We start from the raw sequence: 18,040 nt of genomic DNA on the forward strand, positions 1-18,040 counted from the left end.
AGCTCTTTAAAAACAGAAATGATTAGTCAATTTCTTTGAAGCATGTGAGAAACAACAAACAATAATAATTATAACAAAAATGGCAAATATAAAAAGTTCAAGGGGTATAACCAGAAATGTATCCAAAGTTTTCTAATTCATGTTCATAAGGGGCAAGAAGAACTTACAAGCTTTTTAGCAGCGTACATTGTTAAGAAAAACCCCTAAACGTCGCAGGAGCGACGCTGCGCTGTCAGGACCCCGTGCAGTTGACGCGCCGAGGCTCTTCGCTTCAATAAACGGACGCCAGCTTCAAGCGACGCAGATGTAGTACCGACATCCCCTGTCTGCGAATACTGCGCGAAGAGCCCCATGCCGTCGCTCGCGAAGTCGCGCTTTTCTAGCACAGCGTGCTTGCCCCGCAACCGAGTACAGCGCGCCACCCCCCGTCTCGTTCTATACCATTCTCGTGCTACACGACGACACGCTGCCCCTATATGTAGTATTTGGGAAACGCTATGATCTCGCGTATATATTTTGTATTTTTCTAAAGACAATTTAGAAATGGTCGACCATCAACCTTTTTTACATCATACTCTGTCAGGATACCACCAAATACATTATCCGTTTTTGATTTGTTGAATGTACTACATATTTTATTCAAAGCTATATGAGTATACTTGAGGTGGCTGTTGCTGTGCGCGCTTCATGTCAGCAGCAACGATATCACCTTTGGGTATTGTCACTTGTCATAATGTTCGCCTGTGTCAAGTCTATTCATGTCTGATATGCAGAAACTCCTTGGGCGACATGTTGCTGTTCTCTACTCCCCATGGGAGGTATGTTTAGCGATTATGAGCGCCAAAGAGACACAACACAACACACACACCATTAATGCAGAACCGTCACTGCAGTGCCATTATCTGAACGGCTAGTCGGGCCTAATCGTGAATGTTATCATTCAAACTTGAGGAATTGATGTGAAACATATGGATTGCCATACAAAAAAATGCCCAATCTCTGTTTTGCACATAGACATACGTTACACAGAACTAAGTTGCCGTGTTCGCTGCATTCCGGATACTGTTTAGCTAACGCGCGACTCCGCGTTACAACGTTTGTAACGGAACGACGCAAGCGTTACGTCCGTCCGCAGGTAGCACAGCCATAGCACGCTTGTCTAATAATGATCTAGTCATTATAACAACATTAGAGCACCATAATGAGAAACAGGCACGATAGTCACAAACAAACAGTAGGCGAGGCTGTACCAGCTGTACCATGAGCGAAGGCTGACAAACGTCGATAGAGTTGGTAGCACGTGCTTATTTGTCAATCTATAAGGTGCCGGGAACGCAAAGTACATATGACAGCTCAGGGATGACGAGACGCGTACAGGTCCCGGAACGTATACAGAAAAGGTGCTGAAAACAACATGAAAATGTCCACTTGCAACGCTGTGGGACTTACAAGCCTCAATTTCAAATAGTATCCATGGTATAAATGTTATGACGATAATTTATAATTTTTTAGGCTAGTACGCACAACATAGGCAAATGCCCACATCACCACAGGTGGGACTTCAGTATACAGCCAGCAATTAATTTCTCAACAGGTTTAACGTGTAAAAAAAATATTTATTAGGCCTATTCAAAGATTGGCACGGCGGCCTATTAATAGACAGTATGTTTGCAAACCATATTTAGTTGTTTAAAACACCCCACATCACGAGCATGTCCGGATTGTCCTCTATCTCTTTTTTTCTGCTTTTACAGCGTGTGTCTGTGGCAGTTCTGTGTCCTTTGGCCACCCAGGACCTCACGTACGGGACTGGATTGAATTTAGCCAGGGGGGGTCCAACAAGATTTAGGAAGAGTAAAGATGACATGGTGGATGTGAGCAAAGAGCTACGGTTGGGAGTGCAAATCAAGTTCATTTGAGAAAATCCGCGCTCACATTCAGCACTTGCAATTGAAATGCTGTTGACAGCAACAAGTAACTCCATCAGCTCATCGGGGGTGTCTTTACCATCTGAGTCTCTGTACGTTCTGTAGGCCCGTATGACTACGCGCGGGTTGGCAATGTTGAAGCGCTGACACAGTGACTCGACCTCAGTCTCTCCATACAGCGCACCTGCGTCCTCGGGCCAGTATTGTGCGTAAAGCACCTTCAACTCCTCAATTAACTTGTTATATCCAGTTTTATCTGGCATCCAGCCTCCTTGAGATAACATACGGTCATCCAAGTTCTTGGCCACAGTTAGAAAAAACTGCTTGGGGTCGAGTGATCTGTCGCTTGATTTTCCTCCATTCAGCGTGATGCCATGGAAAGGGTTTCCTCAATTCCCCTTTGGCTCAGTTCAGTGTAGCGACCTGGCCGATCCGACATGGCCTCAAGTACCCTGATTTCCCGACAAATTGACTTGTGTGCTGAAATGATGGTAATGTCTCGTTTTTGAAGCTCGACTGAGAGCTCAGATAATTCTTGCAATGCATCGCACATTATGCCTAAATTGTTCACAAACGCATGCGAAGATAAGCGCATAGCAAGCCCACTGTATGTTTGCTTTGTGACACTGTTACGGGAGGGATCTTCTGATGCAGTTTTGAAATGCTTGTAAAGTGCTGGGTAGTTCTTCCACACTGCTTCAACGGTTCTAAAACTTGATCCACCCATCTAGTGTCTAAAATACGGACCTATTTTGCATAGCTGACATCCAGCTCTCAGCTGACTTCTCTCAGGCTCCATTCGATTTTGTGTTAGATGTGCTTATACAGTGCATATATTCTTGTCCATCAATATTTTAAGTGATTTAGTATAGCACCCATCTCTTTCACTACGGTCTGCGACTGCAAGCTCAAGCTCTGTGGGCTGAGCAGTGCCACACAGTAATGTGGGGAACATGCCTGGAGCCGACTCGCCACCTCCGCTATTTAGCGCCCCTACATAACGAAGCACCCATCACGACAAGTTACTCCAATGAGGGTGCTTAGAGAGAAAAATCCTGTGTCCAAATGCGGTGCGCCCAAGAGCAGACAACAGTTGTGGACAATAACCCTTGAGCAGCGTTAGATCATCTAGCTCTCACGAGTTCCAGTAAAAAATGTTTGTAAGCTTGTCCATATCGGGCAACTGAGCCCTAAGTTATTATCAAGCAGCTCTTTTTGCTTTAAACTGGTTGACTCATCCAGCCAATTACACTGATTTTGGGAGTGCACTGTTACTATTTTTTCAAACAGTTTTCTTTTCTTTCTTAGAAATATGTTTTCTGGTATGTTTCACACATGCAACATGGAATGTTAAATTCTCCCCTCCATATCGAGTCCATTTAATTCTTGGCCACATCCATTTCCTGTTCGAAGCCATATGCGGTGACGGGTCCGGGTTTTGAGCCTCGCTTGGTACGCGCCGTGCGAAATTACGCGAGCCCTGTAGATGCACTTCCGTTCGTGACTGACTGTTAATTATAGACTGTTCTAAGTGTCCACTTTGCCTTTTCAAGAATGCTGGCTGGCTGCTAGCGTGAGCCTTTGGTACGGGCATGTTCACAATTACTTTTTTTCTGACCGTGCAGTTATAGCTGTTTGAGTATATATCTTGAAGCGACTGGAGGTGATTACTGTGCATATAATACCCGCATCTTCTGCAAGATTCATCATGCCGTGCCGAACCGTCTTCTGCTGCGCTCACCCAAAGGCGGTCCCAGCCCGCGCTTACATCGTTGGGACCGCCAAACCAAGCGTTGATATTCCCCTAGAAAGCGATAGTAAGTCTGCCTTCACTTGTTAGCTGGAGCTTCTGTCCAACAGTTGTGCATCCCCATCCCTGAACCTGTCTGTTGCTGACGTCCACACTTAGTTAAATACCGCCACATGACGAGCTTGTCCGGAGTCCTACCTGTATATTGCGTGGCTGTAGCCAGCTGAGTCGCGGTTCCGCTCGCCTCTTGCTCCGGCTGTTGTACCGGGGCTATTATGCCAGGGTACCCACCCGTTTGGCTGTTGTGGTTCACCTGCTGACGGTAGCTGGGCTCCTGTTCCGGCTGGCGTGAACCTGACCCGCTGCTGCCAACGGGTAGCCCTTGGCTAGCTGTCGGTTAGCTAGCTGGCTAGCTGTTGCGGCGCTAACCTCCTCCTGGTTTTGACCATCAACATGACCGCTGCAGCTGCCCTCGTCGCTGCTTGTGGAGGCTTTTCTGACTCGTTTTGAAGTGTCTATTACCTCTTCCTTCTTTTTGAAGAAAGACAGTAAATTTAACTGTCTTTTTGACATGCTTGCATTGAATCACTGTTTCTTGCTCTCTGCGACGTGCTCCTCATGTGGCGAATTTCAAAAGTGAAAGACGTTTTTCCGTTAGTCCAGCTTTTCAGTGCGTCAACACAGATCTCCGACTCTTTCAAATCTTAATCTTAATAAACGACATGAAATTCTTGGGATTTTTTCTGTAAATTAATATCTGCATATTTTATTTCATTTTAACCATTTTTTATTTTTATTTTTTGTGAGAGGTACCGGATCTGCCCAAATAGGTGCCGGAACACAGGGTGGCCAAAATGAAGAGGTGCCGGATCCTGTTCCGGCAGGATCCGGCTCAAATTAACCACTGCCTCCACCCGAAAGAAGGGACCCTTGTTTAGCTTCAGGTGTGACAACCGACGGTGTTCACTTCGTCACGTAGTGGGAGTGTTTTGGAATTGGGCTTTTAATTCTGCTCTTACACATACCATGACCGCTTTTTCTAAACTTTCCCTTATGTCGCAAAAGGGCAATTCAAGGGTAAATTGAAGCTAATGTTAGCTAGCTTAATTAGTTCAAGTTAGCATGGTCTGATGTCGTAGGCTACATCGAAATACGTTATACTAAAGTTGCACATCTCAAAGAATAATGGCATTATATAAAGAAACTGCTTTGACAACTTGCCTAAATGATAATGAGTCTTGACGTTGGATAAATAGTATGTTACCGTTGTAAGTGACTTCTCGTTGAATTGCAGGAGCGGCAGACCAGAGAGCTACAGCATGCCATCCAAGAAAACCAACGCAAGCTGGTGGATGTCCAGCAGAAAAGACTGCGTGCCGAGGAAGACATAATTCACTGGTAGGCCTGACGTTACTTTTGACCAAGTATTTTACGTTAGTTTGTTGAAGTTTAAATTATTCTCCCAGGATTAAACCGTTTGTCTCCACCTGAGGCCTCCCTGTGACGTTGTAGCATACGTCACTCAGCGTTTTTTCTCTCACTATTTTGATATGCCCATTTGTTTTTACCAAATTAGCAACTACTTCACACAAGAAAAGATTTCATCATCATGGTTATATTTTATTTAAAAATCCAATGCATTATAATTGAAACGGCAAGTGGTTTGAAGGAAAGATAAGTCAAGGGCAAGTCCTTAACTTTACTTTATAAAGATGATTTGTGTTAATTGAGTGTAATATCTTTATTTTCCGTCTCTGGTAATTATGCACTCATAGTATGCAATATGCATGCCAAATGTAAAGACACAGCAACCTGTCAATTAAACTTTTTTCACAGGAACATTTTTGACTCATTGCGGAAAAGGCAGAAGGGAAATAAACTGCTTAAATTAATAATAGCTTGGTTTGAGTAATTGTCCAAAAAGTATGGTTTTTATCATAGCTATTCTATTACTGCTTTGACAGTGTCACAATGTCTGCCATGAACAAGGTGTATTCAATGTGTTTTTTAAGGAAAGGGACACTAATTTATTTGTACACAATCAACCTGAATTGCTCTTAAATGTCCATACCTGTTACACAACAGCGTTTAGTTTTATTAAAGGATGAATAAACACTACATTACATACTACTATACATTATTGATTGTGTGTTGTTTATATTTGCTTAATGAGTCTTGTTCTGATTTGCAGTAAGACAGAAATGAAGGAGAGAGCGGCTTTGATGGTTGAAAGACATGAAGTAGTTGATGCATTGGTGACATTTGGTCATCTGCTGCGAGACGAAAAGCACCTTTCTGAACAACTGAATGGTCAAGCCTCTGCAGACAGGTAATGTGTTGTTCTATGAGCATAGGCAGAGCAACTTTGGATAAACCTAAATTGATGACCTATAACAGAATAATTTTACTCTATATTTATTATCTTTCCAAAATCAAAGGAATGATTTGCAGGAAAGGAGCGAGCGCATCACAAACAAGGCAAAAAGCCTCGCTGCTGAAATCCTGGAGGTGAAAGAGCGTCTGGCCAAGGCAAAAGCTCGTAATATGGCTGGTAAGGGGAGCATGGAGAGTGTCTACAATCTGGTTAACTTGTATTTGATAACAGTAGTTTATAATATTCTACCTTTCCTTTCCCACAGCACAAGCTTTGATTCAAACTCCAACCACCAGATCAAAGAGAAACCAAAGTAAATCCAAGTGAATCACAATTATAATGTTTGCAGATTACAGGCATATTTAAAAAAAACATTTTTATTGCATTTGATATTTAGAATTGTTGTATATATTTGTTGTTGCACCTAATAAAGTCTCTGTTCAAATATCGTCTCACAAACGCTCCTATTTTTAATATATGTGTACCTTTTCCTCCTCCCGTCAACGTACTTAATTCAGCAGTAGAATATGTCAAAAATAAAAAAGATTTATTAGTTTAAAACAAAAAGCAAGTGTTGGCTGGTGTATCAGAAATACAGACACAAATATACAAGTGAGTACAATACACAATGTAATCTATATATATAATATCATTAATTATATCTTCTTAGTTGATTTATATTTTGTATAAATAAATATGCAAAGCAACATTTAAAGGAGAAACATTTAAATATTCTTCAAAAAATATAAAGTGGAATAATATTTTCCTGTACAAAGTTATTAAGTGAACGTATTTGTATTTCACCACAGACTGTTGGGACAGTTTTCAACCTTTGCTCTGTGGACGCCTTCTCGTTTGCGCTTTTGACGCTCTCGGGCTTCCGTAGATATGTCATGAGGAAACGCAAGGCAACACATCGTGAGCGCTGCTCTCCGTGACACCCTTTTATGGTAAGTGTTTGCTATTTTTAAGTGAGTTAATTGTAACTTCCACTAGTTGTAACACACCATTATAACTAGTAGAAGAAGGTAGACATCGTTAAATGAAGATAATGGCTACTATTAGTCACTACACGTGTGGTTCAAAGAGCAGATGGTCACAGTTACATCAGCTAAGATAACGTTAGCTTTCAGAATATAATCAAACTGTTTTTTAGTACGCCAGGTTATTACAGTAATGTTGTCAGAGCTTAACTAAGCTTATAACAACAGGTTAATACAGTTAATTATTGAGGATAAATGGACAATGTTTATCTGTTTTTATTTTTCTAACTTTGCAGGTGATTTTTTAAAAACAACAATGACGACGAGTTACGAGCACCACTCCATCTTTCACTTGAGCCCAGAGGATGATGCTTTCATTGGGCTGAGAGAAGTGAACCCCATCCTAAAGCAGGCTGTCAACACTGATCCAGCCTCAGACAGTATGTGTTAACTGTAGCTGTGGTTTCTGTTGTAAAAACAAGTCAAATACCTTAGTTTTCTGTTTGTTTTGATACCTAACTTTGTTTTTTTTCTCTCAAGAGTTGGAAGACAGATCCCCAGAGGATGACAGACAGCGGGAGTCCAGTCTGGTTAGAGAAGTGTCAGATAAGATGGTATGCTCAGCCTGCAAGTGCCTTTTTATCAGTCGTGAGGAACAGGTAACAACTACAAACTCTTGTCTATTGAGGCTTTCTACCAATTAAATAATGATCTGTTAATGTACTAAATACTGCACTGGAGTATGGGTTATCACTTGAGTAAAACATGTTTTTGTTTTTCTAAACAGACTGAGCACTACAAGCTTGACTGGCATCGCTTCAACTTGAGACTAAAGATTTCAGGAATGCCGCCTGTAACAGCTGAGGAGTTTGAGAGGAAGACCGGAGCTGGTAAGAAAACCAAAGTCCGTAAAACCAAAGTCCTAAGCGATGGTTTCTCGTATTGTTTGTTACAATTGTTTGATTTTCCGCTCTTGCTTTACAGGAGACATGTCAAGTATCTCAGGCTCAGAGTCCGATTCAGATGAAGACGACTCAGATAGTGAGAGCGGGGGAACGAGCAGCAATGTCACTGGCACAGATAATGAGAGCTCAGTTGAAACTAGTTTGTTTAATGGCCGGCACTCCAGCAAGGTGTTTTTCCAGAACTCAGCCGAACAATATCTATCAGTGTACCGCTGCATTCTGCAGGCAAAGGTGAGCAGCATGTACACTAAGTACCGTACGGTTTGTGATGTGTATTAAGAGACTTGATTTTTTATTTTAATTCATGTTCTGTCTAAATATTTCAGTCAAATGATGAGCTAGATGCAGTGATCTTCCTGAAGGCCATAAGTAAGAACACTGTGTGGGTAATTCTCATGACAGGTGGAGGCCACTTTGCTGGTGCTGTATTCCAAGGGTGAGTGGACAGTTTTTTTTTTTTTTGTTTGCTTTCAGCACCTGAGATTACACACCCGGGTTGGAATTAAAAGGAAATCTGTAAGCATTAACCCAACACAATGTATTTATTTTACAGAAAAGAAGTCCTTGAGCACAAGACTTTCCACCGATACACAGTGAGAGCGAAGCGAGGTACGGCTCAGGGACTCAGAGACTCTCAGAACCGCAGCCACACGCCCAAATCTGCAGGAGCTGCTCTGAGGCGATACAATGAGGCGGCGCTAGTCAAGGTAAGATTATAGTTAACTGGGTCAAAGGTATGGGCCTAGGAAAATATTTCCCCAACAGCTGATGTTACTGTGCTGTATGTCACATGGCTTATAATGATCATCCATGAAACTGATGGTGCTTTCTGCTGAAAAACATACATTTAGCTAAAGAACCAATACAGTTCTGGTGAGGGTAGCCATCCTCCTGACAATTCTGCTTACTTTTGTGAGCCACATTTATATAGCATTGGCGCTGCAAGCTTATTCTGAATAAGAATTTGTATAAAGTTTCCTTATTCTCAAAGGTACGTTTTTAAAGTGATCAAATGCTTAGTGTAGGATCATTCTCAAAAATGGACAACAACAATTCTGCTGTTACATGTACAGTTACATTTATTATTTATCAATGTTTCCCTTAGAGCGTTTTATAAATGATAACAAATCTAAAGTTTTAAAGTGAAATATGTTAGCTTAGTCCATTCTTGAGTTTTTTTCTGCACACACATTTAAAATGCGCGGGATCAAGTTTTTCATGTGCACACGCTAACGTTTTGTATAACCTTTCGCAGGAGATACAGGATCTTCTGGTCTGTTGGGCTGAATACCTAAAGGAGGCTGCTGCCATATTTGTACGAGCACCCAGCTACAATAAAAGCGCCTTTTTCGGAGGCCGTGCTGCTCCGCTGGACAAAAAAGATCCCAGGATCCACACCCTCCCCTTTCCCACACGCAGGGCAACCTTTCGAGAGGCACAGAGGGTACATGATGTGCTTTCAACTGTCCATATTTACAGTAAGCTGAATTATATCTCTGGAATAATGACATGTTATCTGCTCATTCTCACACAGACAGGGTATAATCAATACTGTTGGCTAAATATCTTGTTGCAGCAAAAGACACAGACATGACTGCAGTCTACAGTCCATCTAAGAAGGCCTGGAAGAAATCCCTCAAACCAACTGCACAAATAGATAAAGCTCCAGAGAAAGGTAAGCATGTACAATGTGGGCTTGCACTCTATTAGACTATATACAAAATACCATGGCACAAATACCCCTGCAATAATGATTTGAGATTGACTTTCTGTTCAACTTTATTCTTGGCATTAGCAGAAGAAAACCATGATAGCTCTGATGAAGAAGAGGGTGGAGAGATCCTGCTGGAGATGGTGGAGCAGACCATAGGAACTCTGGACCTTAGAGAGTATGAAATCTATCCCTCCAGGCACAGGAGGAGAAGGAGGAGGAAAAAGGAGGAACCCAAGCTGCCTATCGAGGGTAGGTCTGCTCCCGTGTAATGTCACATAGATAGATGTAGTTGCTTTAGAAACCTGAGGAATACTTTGCATCACATTCTGCAAGGTCTATGACATTTCAACTCCATGTTTGACAGAATTAAGTAACATAGAGGCAGACGAGGAAGTTCCAGAGGAAGTCCCAGAGGATACACCAGCCGAAGACACCCCTCAAGAGATGCAATCAAAGAACAAGAGGAAGAGGAAAACAAAGAGTAAAAAGCAACTGGAAGGTAAATATGTACTCCTAATTACTATTGTTTATCATGTTGCACCTGTTTCTCAATCGTACAACCTGCCACACCTGTAAAGTTTGAGAAACGTATAATTTATCTCTCTGTGTCTGTAGAAAATGCTGATGATTCTTCGGAGTATGGCCTGAGGGACGAAGTGTTTACAGCCTGTAAGGTGGGGGATGTAGACGCTCTATGTAGACTCCTTCAGCTACCTGGAGAAACGTCAGTGAGTCGAGAGCAGCAGGAGAACAACCCTCTTGATGTGCAAAGTCCTCTAACGCTCCTTAATAAGCCCCTCGACTCCTCGGGGTTCACTTTGCTGCATGTGGCCTCAGCAGCTGCCCAGAAGGCGGTGGTCCGGCTGCTCCTGGACGCAGGGGCAGACCCAGCTTGCAGGTATATTAAATAATATAATTACGGTAAAGGTACAATCTTAGTGTTATCATTTGCGAAAGTGATAACATAATTTCTGCAATATTCCTTTACAGAGACAACAAAGGGCAGCCCCCTTATATTGTGGCCACTGACAAAGACACAAGGAATGTCTTTCGCAAATACATGGGGGAGAATCCTGACAAATATGACTACAGCAAGGCACAGGTAAGAAAGTACCACGCTCACCTTCATACAAGTACCCCATTTCAAATAAAAGAGCACTTGTTTTTAACACTTGCAAACCTCAAGGTCCCTGGGCCGCTTACAGCAGAGATTGAATCCAAAAAGGCGGAAAAGAAAAAGGCACAAAATGCGATAAAAAAGCAGCGAGAAAAAGGGCAGAAGGAAGAAAAGAGGAAACAAGAGTTGGAGGCGGAGGAAAAGAAGAGGTTTGCATCTCTGACTGATCGGGAAAAGGTGAGTTGTTCTCAGTTTATCACTGATGTTCATGGTGTGATTAAACCTCTCGAGGTGTTAACTGTTTTCTTCTTGGTTGTAGAGAGCTCTGGCAGCTGAGAAGAGGTTAGCAGAGCAAGTAGCTACCACAGGAGTCTCCAATGTCAAGTGAGTCCGCTAGAGCCATCCTCTAATTGAGTTAGCAGGGGCTTCTACATTTACATTACCAACAATACTGTAAATAATGATGGCTGTTCTAACAGGTGCTTTGTTAATAGGCCTTATTGTTATTTCCTAGTTGTTTGGCTTGTATGGTGTCCATGCTATTGAAGAGCGCCCTCATTGAGTTATGTACTAGAACACGTATGTCGAGTACAGTTTTCTCCTAAGGCTGGTATATCAGACACCGGTGAGGACCTAGATTAATGTCACCTAAATTTGGTGTGCTTTTTTGTTTGTCTTTGTGCCCAGGAGGTGCTGGTCGTGTGGAGAGTCTCTGCTTGGGAAGGTCCCATTTCAGTACCTGGAGTATTCGTTCTGCACCCCTCGCTGTGTCCAGGAACACCGTAAAGCCAACACAGTTCAAGGCAAGACCTAACAACCATAAAGAATAATAGAACCATAGAACACTAAATCTTAAATGTGAGAGAGCTACCTCATCAAGACCAGAAGTGGATTTGTGCAGCGTCGATGCAGCATTGAAATCTAATATGGCTGTCATTCCAGGGTGCTCGTTTCATTTTCAAATACCAAACATACATTTGAATTATTTTCTTTTTTTTGGCAATGATCTCAGACAACTGGAAATAAATGTACTCTTTATTCACAGTATCTGCACCTTTTGGAGAAGGTTCAAAAGCAAATATAATAAAAAAATAATGAATACCGCTGGTTTATCATTGTCATTTTTCCAAAGGCACAAGTGGCAATATTTGTGTTCCTACAGCTGAATGTAGAGACCATATTTTGATACAAAACTCAGGGACAGGTACACAAAAGCATCTGTAAATCGGACAAAAACAAACAGCGTAATTCTATAAGCACCCTCAAAGGGGAATAAAAAATAAGGCTTCATATAAACAGATTATTATTTCCATCTCCCTCTGCAGAAAAAGGCAAATTAAACTCTGCTGCTAATATGCATGGCCGTATTTGTGCTGTAATATCGTTTGTTGGCCCAATATCTTTTGTGAACTTAGATAAAGGACAGATGGTGGGTGCAGAAGATGAAGCCCCCCCCCCCCCCCGTGCTCTGTTAAGGCTTTTCAGCAAGGACATTGAGCTGAGGCCGGTCCATGAAGATCACCCGTAGGTGAGCTGGGGCCCGCTCCAGTTCCAGCACTGTGATGTTGTTGGGCTGGGTGGTGCTGAGCAGGGGTCCGGGCACATAAAGAGTCTGCTGGGGGCCCCTTGCTGGCCAGTATCGTCCCAGATTCATACCATTGATCCAAACCTGACCCTGATTTAAAAAAAGAAAATTATAATGAATGTATCACTGTATAAGGTAAACCAACATAGGAAACAAAATGGTTACCTTTGTCCATTCATTGAGCTTGAGGAAGGTGTCCCAGGAAAGGCCGTTGGGCTGCAAAGTCCCCATGTAGATAACTGGTCCAACTGAAGGGTCTTTCTGAGGGGCAGGGGAGGACTTTCCACTGTCTGAATGAGGCCAGCCACCGGTGATGGCTCCATCGATGTCCAAAGGGTAGATCTGCCAGTCAGTCAGGATATCTTTACCCAGGAACAGGTTGCTCACGAGGCCCTGCAATACAAACACTCTACCATCGAATGCTTTGTGGAAGCACATTTTGATTACACCTAATGTCATGTTTCATAAAGCATTGTGGTTTGTGACCAACCCTAACTATCAGCGACGGTCTATCCTAACGTTCATATTTTGGTTATGTAATAGCAAGAGATTCCATTTTATAACTTTAATTAGAGAAAAACTGGTACGGAGAACATTGTTTGAATCCTTTCACTTTATGATAGTTGAATCATGTTTTCCCTGAGAGTTTGAGCACTCAAGGCTCTTTTTGTTATACAACTTTAATTGTGTTAAAAAATGATGGTTCTTTTATATATTTTGTGACTTTTTTTCAAGTATGCAGGCTTAGTTTGAGGCTAAGAGGTGATTATTTACATCAATACTTTTTTATTTGCGAGCCTTTATTGAGGCCAAAACACAAAGGATTGATTATGAGTTTTACCAATACAGTATTGAGGTTTGTGGAACCCCAAACAATGTGCGAGTAAATACAATGCCAACAAAATGAAAAAGTAATTGTGGGAACCAATACAAAAGATATGGGATTAGACATTGTTTTCTTGCCTTATAGTCATTGATCTTGCTGCCAAAGTTCACCCTGCCCATGTTCTCAATGAGGATGTCCAAAGTGTCCCCCTGCTGTCCAGTGACGTTCATCACCAGCACAGTGTCTCTCTCCAATAGACCCTGGAAAACCTTTTCACACAGACACACATGAGTAAGAATCGGAATTTCCACAAGAAACAATCACTTGTGTTTTCCCTATACCCGAACAGAAAAATCTGATTGGCTATTCAACAAAAGATCATTGTAAAGGCTTACCCCATTGACGGACACATATGCACGGTCATGAACCCCATTCAGTGGAGAGATAAGTGGCGTGGGCTTGGAGAGGTCCCGGGGCAGCGTGGTCCGATACAGCATAAATCCATAGTTCTGCACACAATAGACATGACAGGTTGCAGACACAAACAGTCTAGAAGTTCTCCATGTTTCAAGTGGTTTACTTCACTAGTCCCCCCTCCTCTATTGTGGCCTTCAGACCTACACCATACCTGCTTCATCTCTTCAAACGTCAGAGGATGCTGCGATTTCACCGGCCCGGCAGGTGAGATGGTGTTCAACAGATCGCTGACTTTGCCAACCTGGAAAAGAGTTGTGATTAACTACGGCAACCTCTATCTTCACACTTTTTTTTTCTTTCATTTTGGTTATTGGTAAATAACTGACAGTATTAAAACAAATTAAAGAAACACACATAAAAAGGGAGGGATTTAAATTGTTAAAATTTAGGAAGGCAAATACAATTTGAGGAGATTGAAAGCTCAAATTCAACTTAGTCCAGAAAGGAAAGCCATTTTTTTCAAAATCGTCGGCACCTTATCAAATGATAGACTAGAGTTCATTAAGTGTTGAGTGCTCCATCACATCTCTTGTAATGTAACTAGGAGGTCTTTACAGTTTTTGCGATGTAGCCTTCATGTTAACATTATAAACGTTTTGAAGTTATAGTTATATGTCATATTTCTTCCTGGGAAGCAATATGGCAATATCACCTGCCACAAAACATCTGATAGAGCTTGATAATCTAACAACTACAACCTTTGTGTCTCTACATGCTTATTGCTCTTTAAAAGCTGAAATGGTACTACCTTCTTCAGGGTCACAAAGCCATAGGCAAACTTGGGAGTTGCTGGTGGCATGGGGCCAATGGGAATATCTCTAAACTGTGAAAGAACAGAGATGCATTCGTCATATGTTAGACATATGAACCAATGTTATGAACCTCAGTGGGTGGCGGCTCGATCAGTGGTACCTGCTTAATGACGTCTCGGATGGCCAACAGCTTCTCTGTGGGGTCTCCTGCCTCCGACAGCGGCGCATCGTAATCATAACTAGTCACTACTGAGCGGAACCTCGTGTCGTGATCAGCACCTTCAGGGAGTTACAAAGAGATGAACGCATCATAAACTGAGCTTTAATCTCCATCAAAATCGTGTGTTCAACTGAGATTATCCAACTGATTATGAAAAACCAAAACACGTACCATTCCAGTAACCAAAGTTACTGCCTCCTTCAAACATGTACCTGAGAACAGAGAGAGGTAGACTGAGTTACTTAGCGGGGGAAACCTGAGCTCATTACATGGAACTTATTCACCTCATGGGAGCAGTTCTATATTTAACTGCTGAGTGATTCATTTTAAGGAAAAGGCTGGCAATAATATATATCCACGTGATTTGATGACAATAAAAAAATATAGAACAATGCCAGGAAAGTGTTTAGAGAGAAGAGGAGACATACATGTTGACGCTGGCCCCTAATGTTAGCATTTCTGCTAGCACTCTGCAGACCTTCTGAGCATCAACCACAACATGCTGATCCCCCCAGTGGTCCAACCAGCCAGTGTAGAACTCTGAGTTAACCTGTAGCATAAATTGAAAATACTTGTACACCATATGCTCAGATTGATGAGTTAATACTGCATGTTCAAATCTGTGGATCAATGTGTAACTAACCAGTGGACCTTGAGGTTCAAACCTCCTTTGCCTGTCGAAGGCTTTGGTTATGTTGGTGTCTGTATGAGGGGAACAATTGTACAAATTACATCTTTGCGCATGAATAACTTCAGAAAGTAAACAATTTTATTATGCTTGATTATTTTTGACACAGTACCGACCTGTTCCAAAGTCAACTGTGGCATATAATCCCTCCAGAGTCCCACATTTCATTTCCTTGTCTGTGTTTCCATCAGTGGTGAACAGGACTGTGTCTTCCCCCAGAAAGAATTGAAACAGTGCCCGCAGGTGACGCATGTAGTTGTAGTCACAAGCAAAGTAACTTCCATATTCATTCTCCACCTGAAGTCCAAGAAGGTGATAAATCAAATTCAAATCAATATTGAATTACTAACTTATAAACTTAGCAACATAACGCTCTACCTGGACAGTGATGATGTTTCCCCCGTTGATATACAGCCACCGCCTCATTTTGGGCAGAAGAACAGAAAGCCAGTTGCTGACTGCCTGGACATAATCTGTATGAGAAGAAAAAGCAAATTAATGGAATATTTTGTTGCTTTTTTTAAGACAAAAGGAAACAAACAGTAGGTGCATATTATACCTGCGTCAGCTGAGCGGAGCACAATGTTTGGTTTCTGAAGTAACCACGCTGGCAATCCACCCTGATATTAAGACAACATTTTTGTTTTAACTTATTTTTCAAAATAGGGAACTAACTTTGTTTCTATAGCTGTTCAAAAGTTCAATTTCTCACCATTTCCCACTCTGCACAGATGTACGGTCCGGGGCGCAGGATGACCAACAGACCTGTCTGATTAGCCAGATCCAAAAAATGCTCCAGATCTCGGTCCCCTGTGAAGTTGTGGACCCCCTGCACCACTTCATGGAAGTTCCAGGGTACGTATCTGTGTGGAGGCAGAGTAACTTTACAGAATAGAAAGAGCATACCTCATAATAGAAGATGTATTTACAAATATGATGTGTTGAGCTTACACTTGGATAGCATTCAGTCCAGTCATGTACATCTTTAGGAGTCGGTCCTTCCAGTAGTACCTTGGAATCCTGGAGTAGTGAATACTGCCTGAGATGTACTGAAAAGGCTTTCCATCTTTCAGGAAACAGTTGTTCTTGTAGTCTATAGAGAAGGAGTTTTCTCCAGACACCTGAGAGAGATGGCATGTTCTTTTTAAGTTGTATTTTAAAAACAGGTGGAAGTCTGCATTCACTCTTTAATTTCCATCACATACAATCAGTGGTGGAAGGAACTAGAATTTTCTCAAGTACTGTAGCCTACTTAAATAAAATGTGGAGGAAGACCTACTTTCACTGTTTTCCTTTTACTAAACAACATTTTAAAAGCGATATTCATATATAATTGTTTTACTTTTATTTTATTGTGACGGCTTTCATCCCTTTTTCCCTCTTAAATTTAGATTAATATTATAGAATATAAAAAAAATGTTCTATTGCCAAAATGTGCCATAGTGTAATATGTTGAATTCAGGATTTTTTAAGTATTTGAAGTAACGATGTAAGAGTAATCTGTTGGCTGAATAATCTTTGAATTGAAAGAGTTTCCCAAGTATTAAACAAAGATAAAATGGTTTACTGTTTCTACTTTAAGTGGTAAAACCAAACACATTGCAGAAATGACAGACATGTGAGTGATCAGGTGACTTTTTCTATTATTAATTCAAGAAGTCAACTTCCAGGTTCTTTCTTACCAAGTTTCCACTGGCAGATAAACAGGCGAGGATTACTGCAACGAAGAGTAACACACCTACAGCCATCTCCGCTGCCTTCCTGCGAAAAGTGAAGCTAAAACTAAGTCATCAGAAAGTATTAAACTTCTACTTCATATTAGTTATTAAGCTATGCTGCATAGAGCGCTTTAACGGCATCAACGTACTGCCCGCTAAAGCAGTGTCACGTGATTCTCGTTGGGTATCTGCAGGGTCCTAAAGAGCGCCGGATTCCCCTCAGACTCATCCCGGCTATGTATGTACACTAGTTTACCCGGAAAAACACGACGCACTTCATTAATAGTCCTCTATTTCTTCTTTTGTGAATACCAAATAACAGAAATAATTGATGAAAAATGTTTCCTCTAATTCGAGATAGTGAAAATAAGTATACCTCAAACTTAAAAAATGATTTACAGTTTGACCTATAGATGTCGCTGTTCAAGCAGAAATTGTTCCGCTGTTTTAGAGAAAAACAACTGAAATAAGTAGCACTTTAATTCTCCTGCAGATGTCCATCATGTTATGCCACAACTTTAAAGCTGGCTAGAGTGTCATACAGCTCAACAATCAAAAATGATAAAATGTCATCAAGTATAATACAACATGTCCATACCTAACTGTGTGGGTTAAGGAAAACACTGAGAGCCATCATGTGATACTGCTGTCATACTATGCATTATGTAGGTAAAGAACAGTTCCATTGTGTTTGGCATGGCAAGGTAACAAAGCAGCCAGTTCAGGAAAGGTTTGTTTTATTATAGCTGCAGGACAGGGCCCTTCCTCTGTCCGTCTTCCGTGTTGTCTGAATGATGGTTAAAGTTCAACATTTCATCATTTAACTCACATTTTTATTCATAGAACTTTTAAAACTGGAACCCTGCAACCAACACTTTCATTTGTGATGAGAAAGTATATTTAAAAAGGATAATGTGAAGTACATTTGCAGTTAATCTTCTGA

The 18,040-nt window shown here is 41.5% G+C and overlaps 2 protein-coding genes across 3 annotated transcripts; one reads left to right on the plus strand and one right to left on the minus strand.

Annotated features, from left to right (window-relative positions):
- Positions 1–6,903: 6,903 nt before the first annotated feature.
- ankzf1 (ankyrin repeat and zinc finger peptidyl tRNA hydrolase 1) lies at positions 6,904–12,056 on the plus strand. Of its 2 annotated transcripts, none has more exons than XM_010768346.1 (16): positions 6,904–7,002; positions 7,332–7,475; positions 7,576–7,694; positions 7,823–7,925; positions 8,020–8,231; positions 8,327–8,436; positions 8,554–8,707; positions 9,256–9,478; positions 9,577–9,675; positions 9,796–9,963; positions 10,079–10,213; positions 10,330–10,612; positions 10,705–10,816; positions 10,901–11,068; positions 11,151–11,215; positions 11,519–12,056. In XM_010768346.1, exons 2-16 carry the CDS (start codon positions 7,352–7,354, stop codon positions 11,643–11,645), a joined length of 2,202 nt encoding a protein of 733 aa, XP_010766648.1. In that variant the 5' UTR covers positions 6,904–7,002; positions 7,332–7,351; the 3' UTR covers positions 11,646–12,056. The 2 variants fall into 2 exon arrangements, with proteins under 2 accessions (XP_010766648.1, XP_010766649.1); XM_010768347.1 differs by having other exon boundaries at positions 9,799–9,963.
- glb1l (galactosidase, beta 1-like) lies at positions 11,849–17,269 on the minus strand. The gene is made up of 16 exons (XM_010768345.1): positions 17,062–17,269; positions 16,331–16,500; positions 16,092–16,242; positions 15,939–15,999; positions 15,758–15,852; positions 15,496–15,676; positions 15,335–15,393; positions 15,120–15,241; positions 14,863–14,903; positions 14,632–14,750; positions 14,468–14,542; positions 13,871–13,960; positions 13,638–13,751; positions 13,380–13,511; positions 12,582–12,809; positions 11,849–12,506 (listed from the first exon to the last, which is right to left on the minus strand). Exons 1-16 carry the CDS (start codon positions 17,125–17,127, stop codon positions 12,303–12,305), a joined length of 1,908 nt encoding a protein of 635 aa, XP_010766647.1. The 5' UTR covers positions 17,128–17,269; the 3' UTR covers positions 11,849–12,302.
- Between the last annotated feature and the right edge of the window lie 771 nt (positions 17,270–18,040).

Source organism: Notothenia coriiceps, unplaced genomic scaffold (genome assembly GCF_000735185.1).
Source record: "Notothenia coriiceps isolate Sejong01 unplaced genomic scaffold, NC01 NC01_scaffold00005563, whole genome shotgun sequence".
Lineage (NCBI taxonomy): Eukaryota > Metazoa > Chordata > Actinopteri > Perciformes > Nototheniidae > Notothenia > Notothenia coriiceps.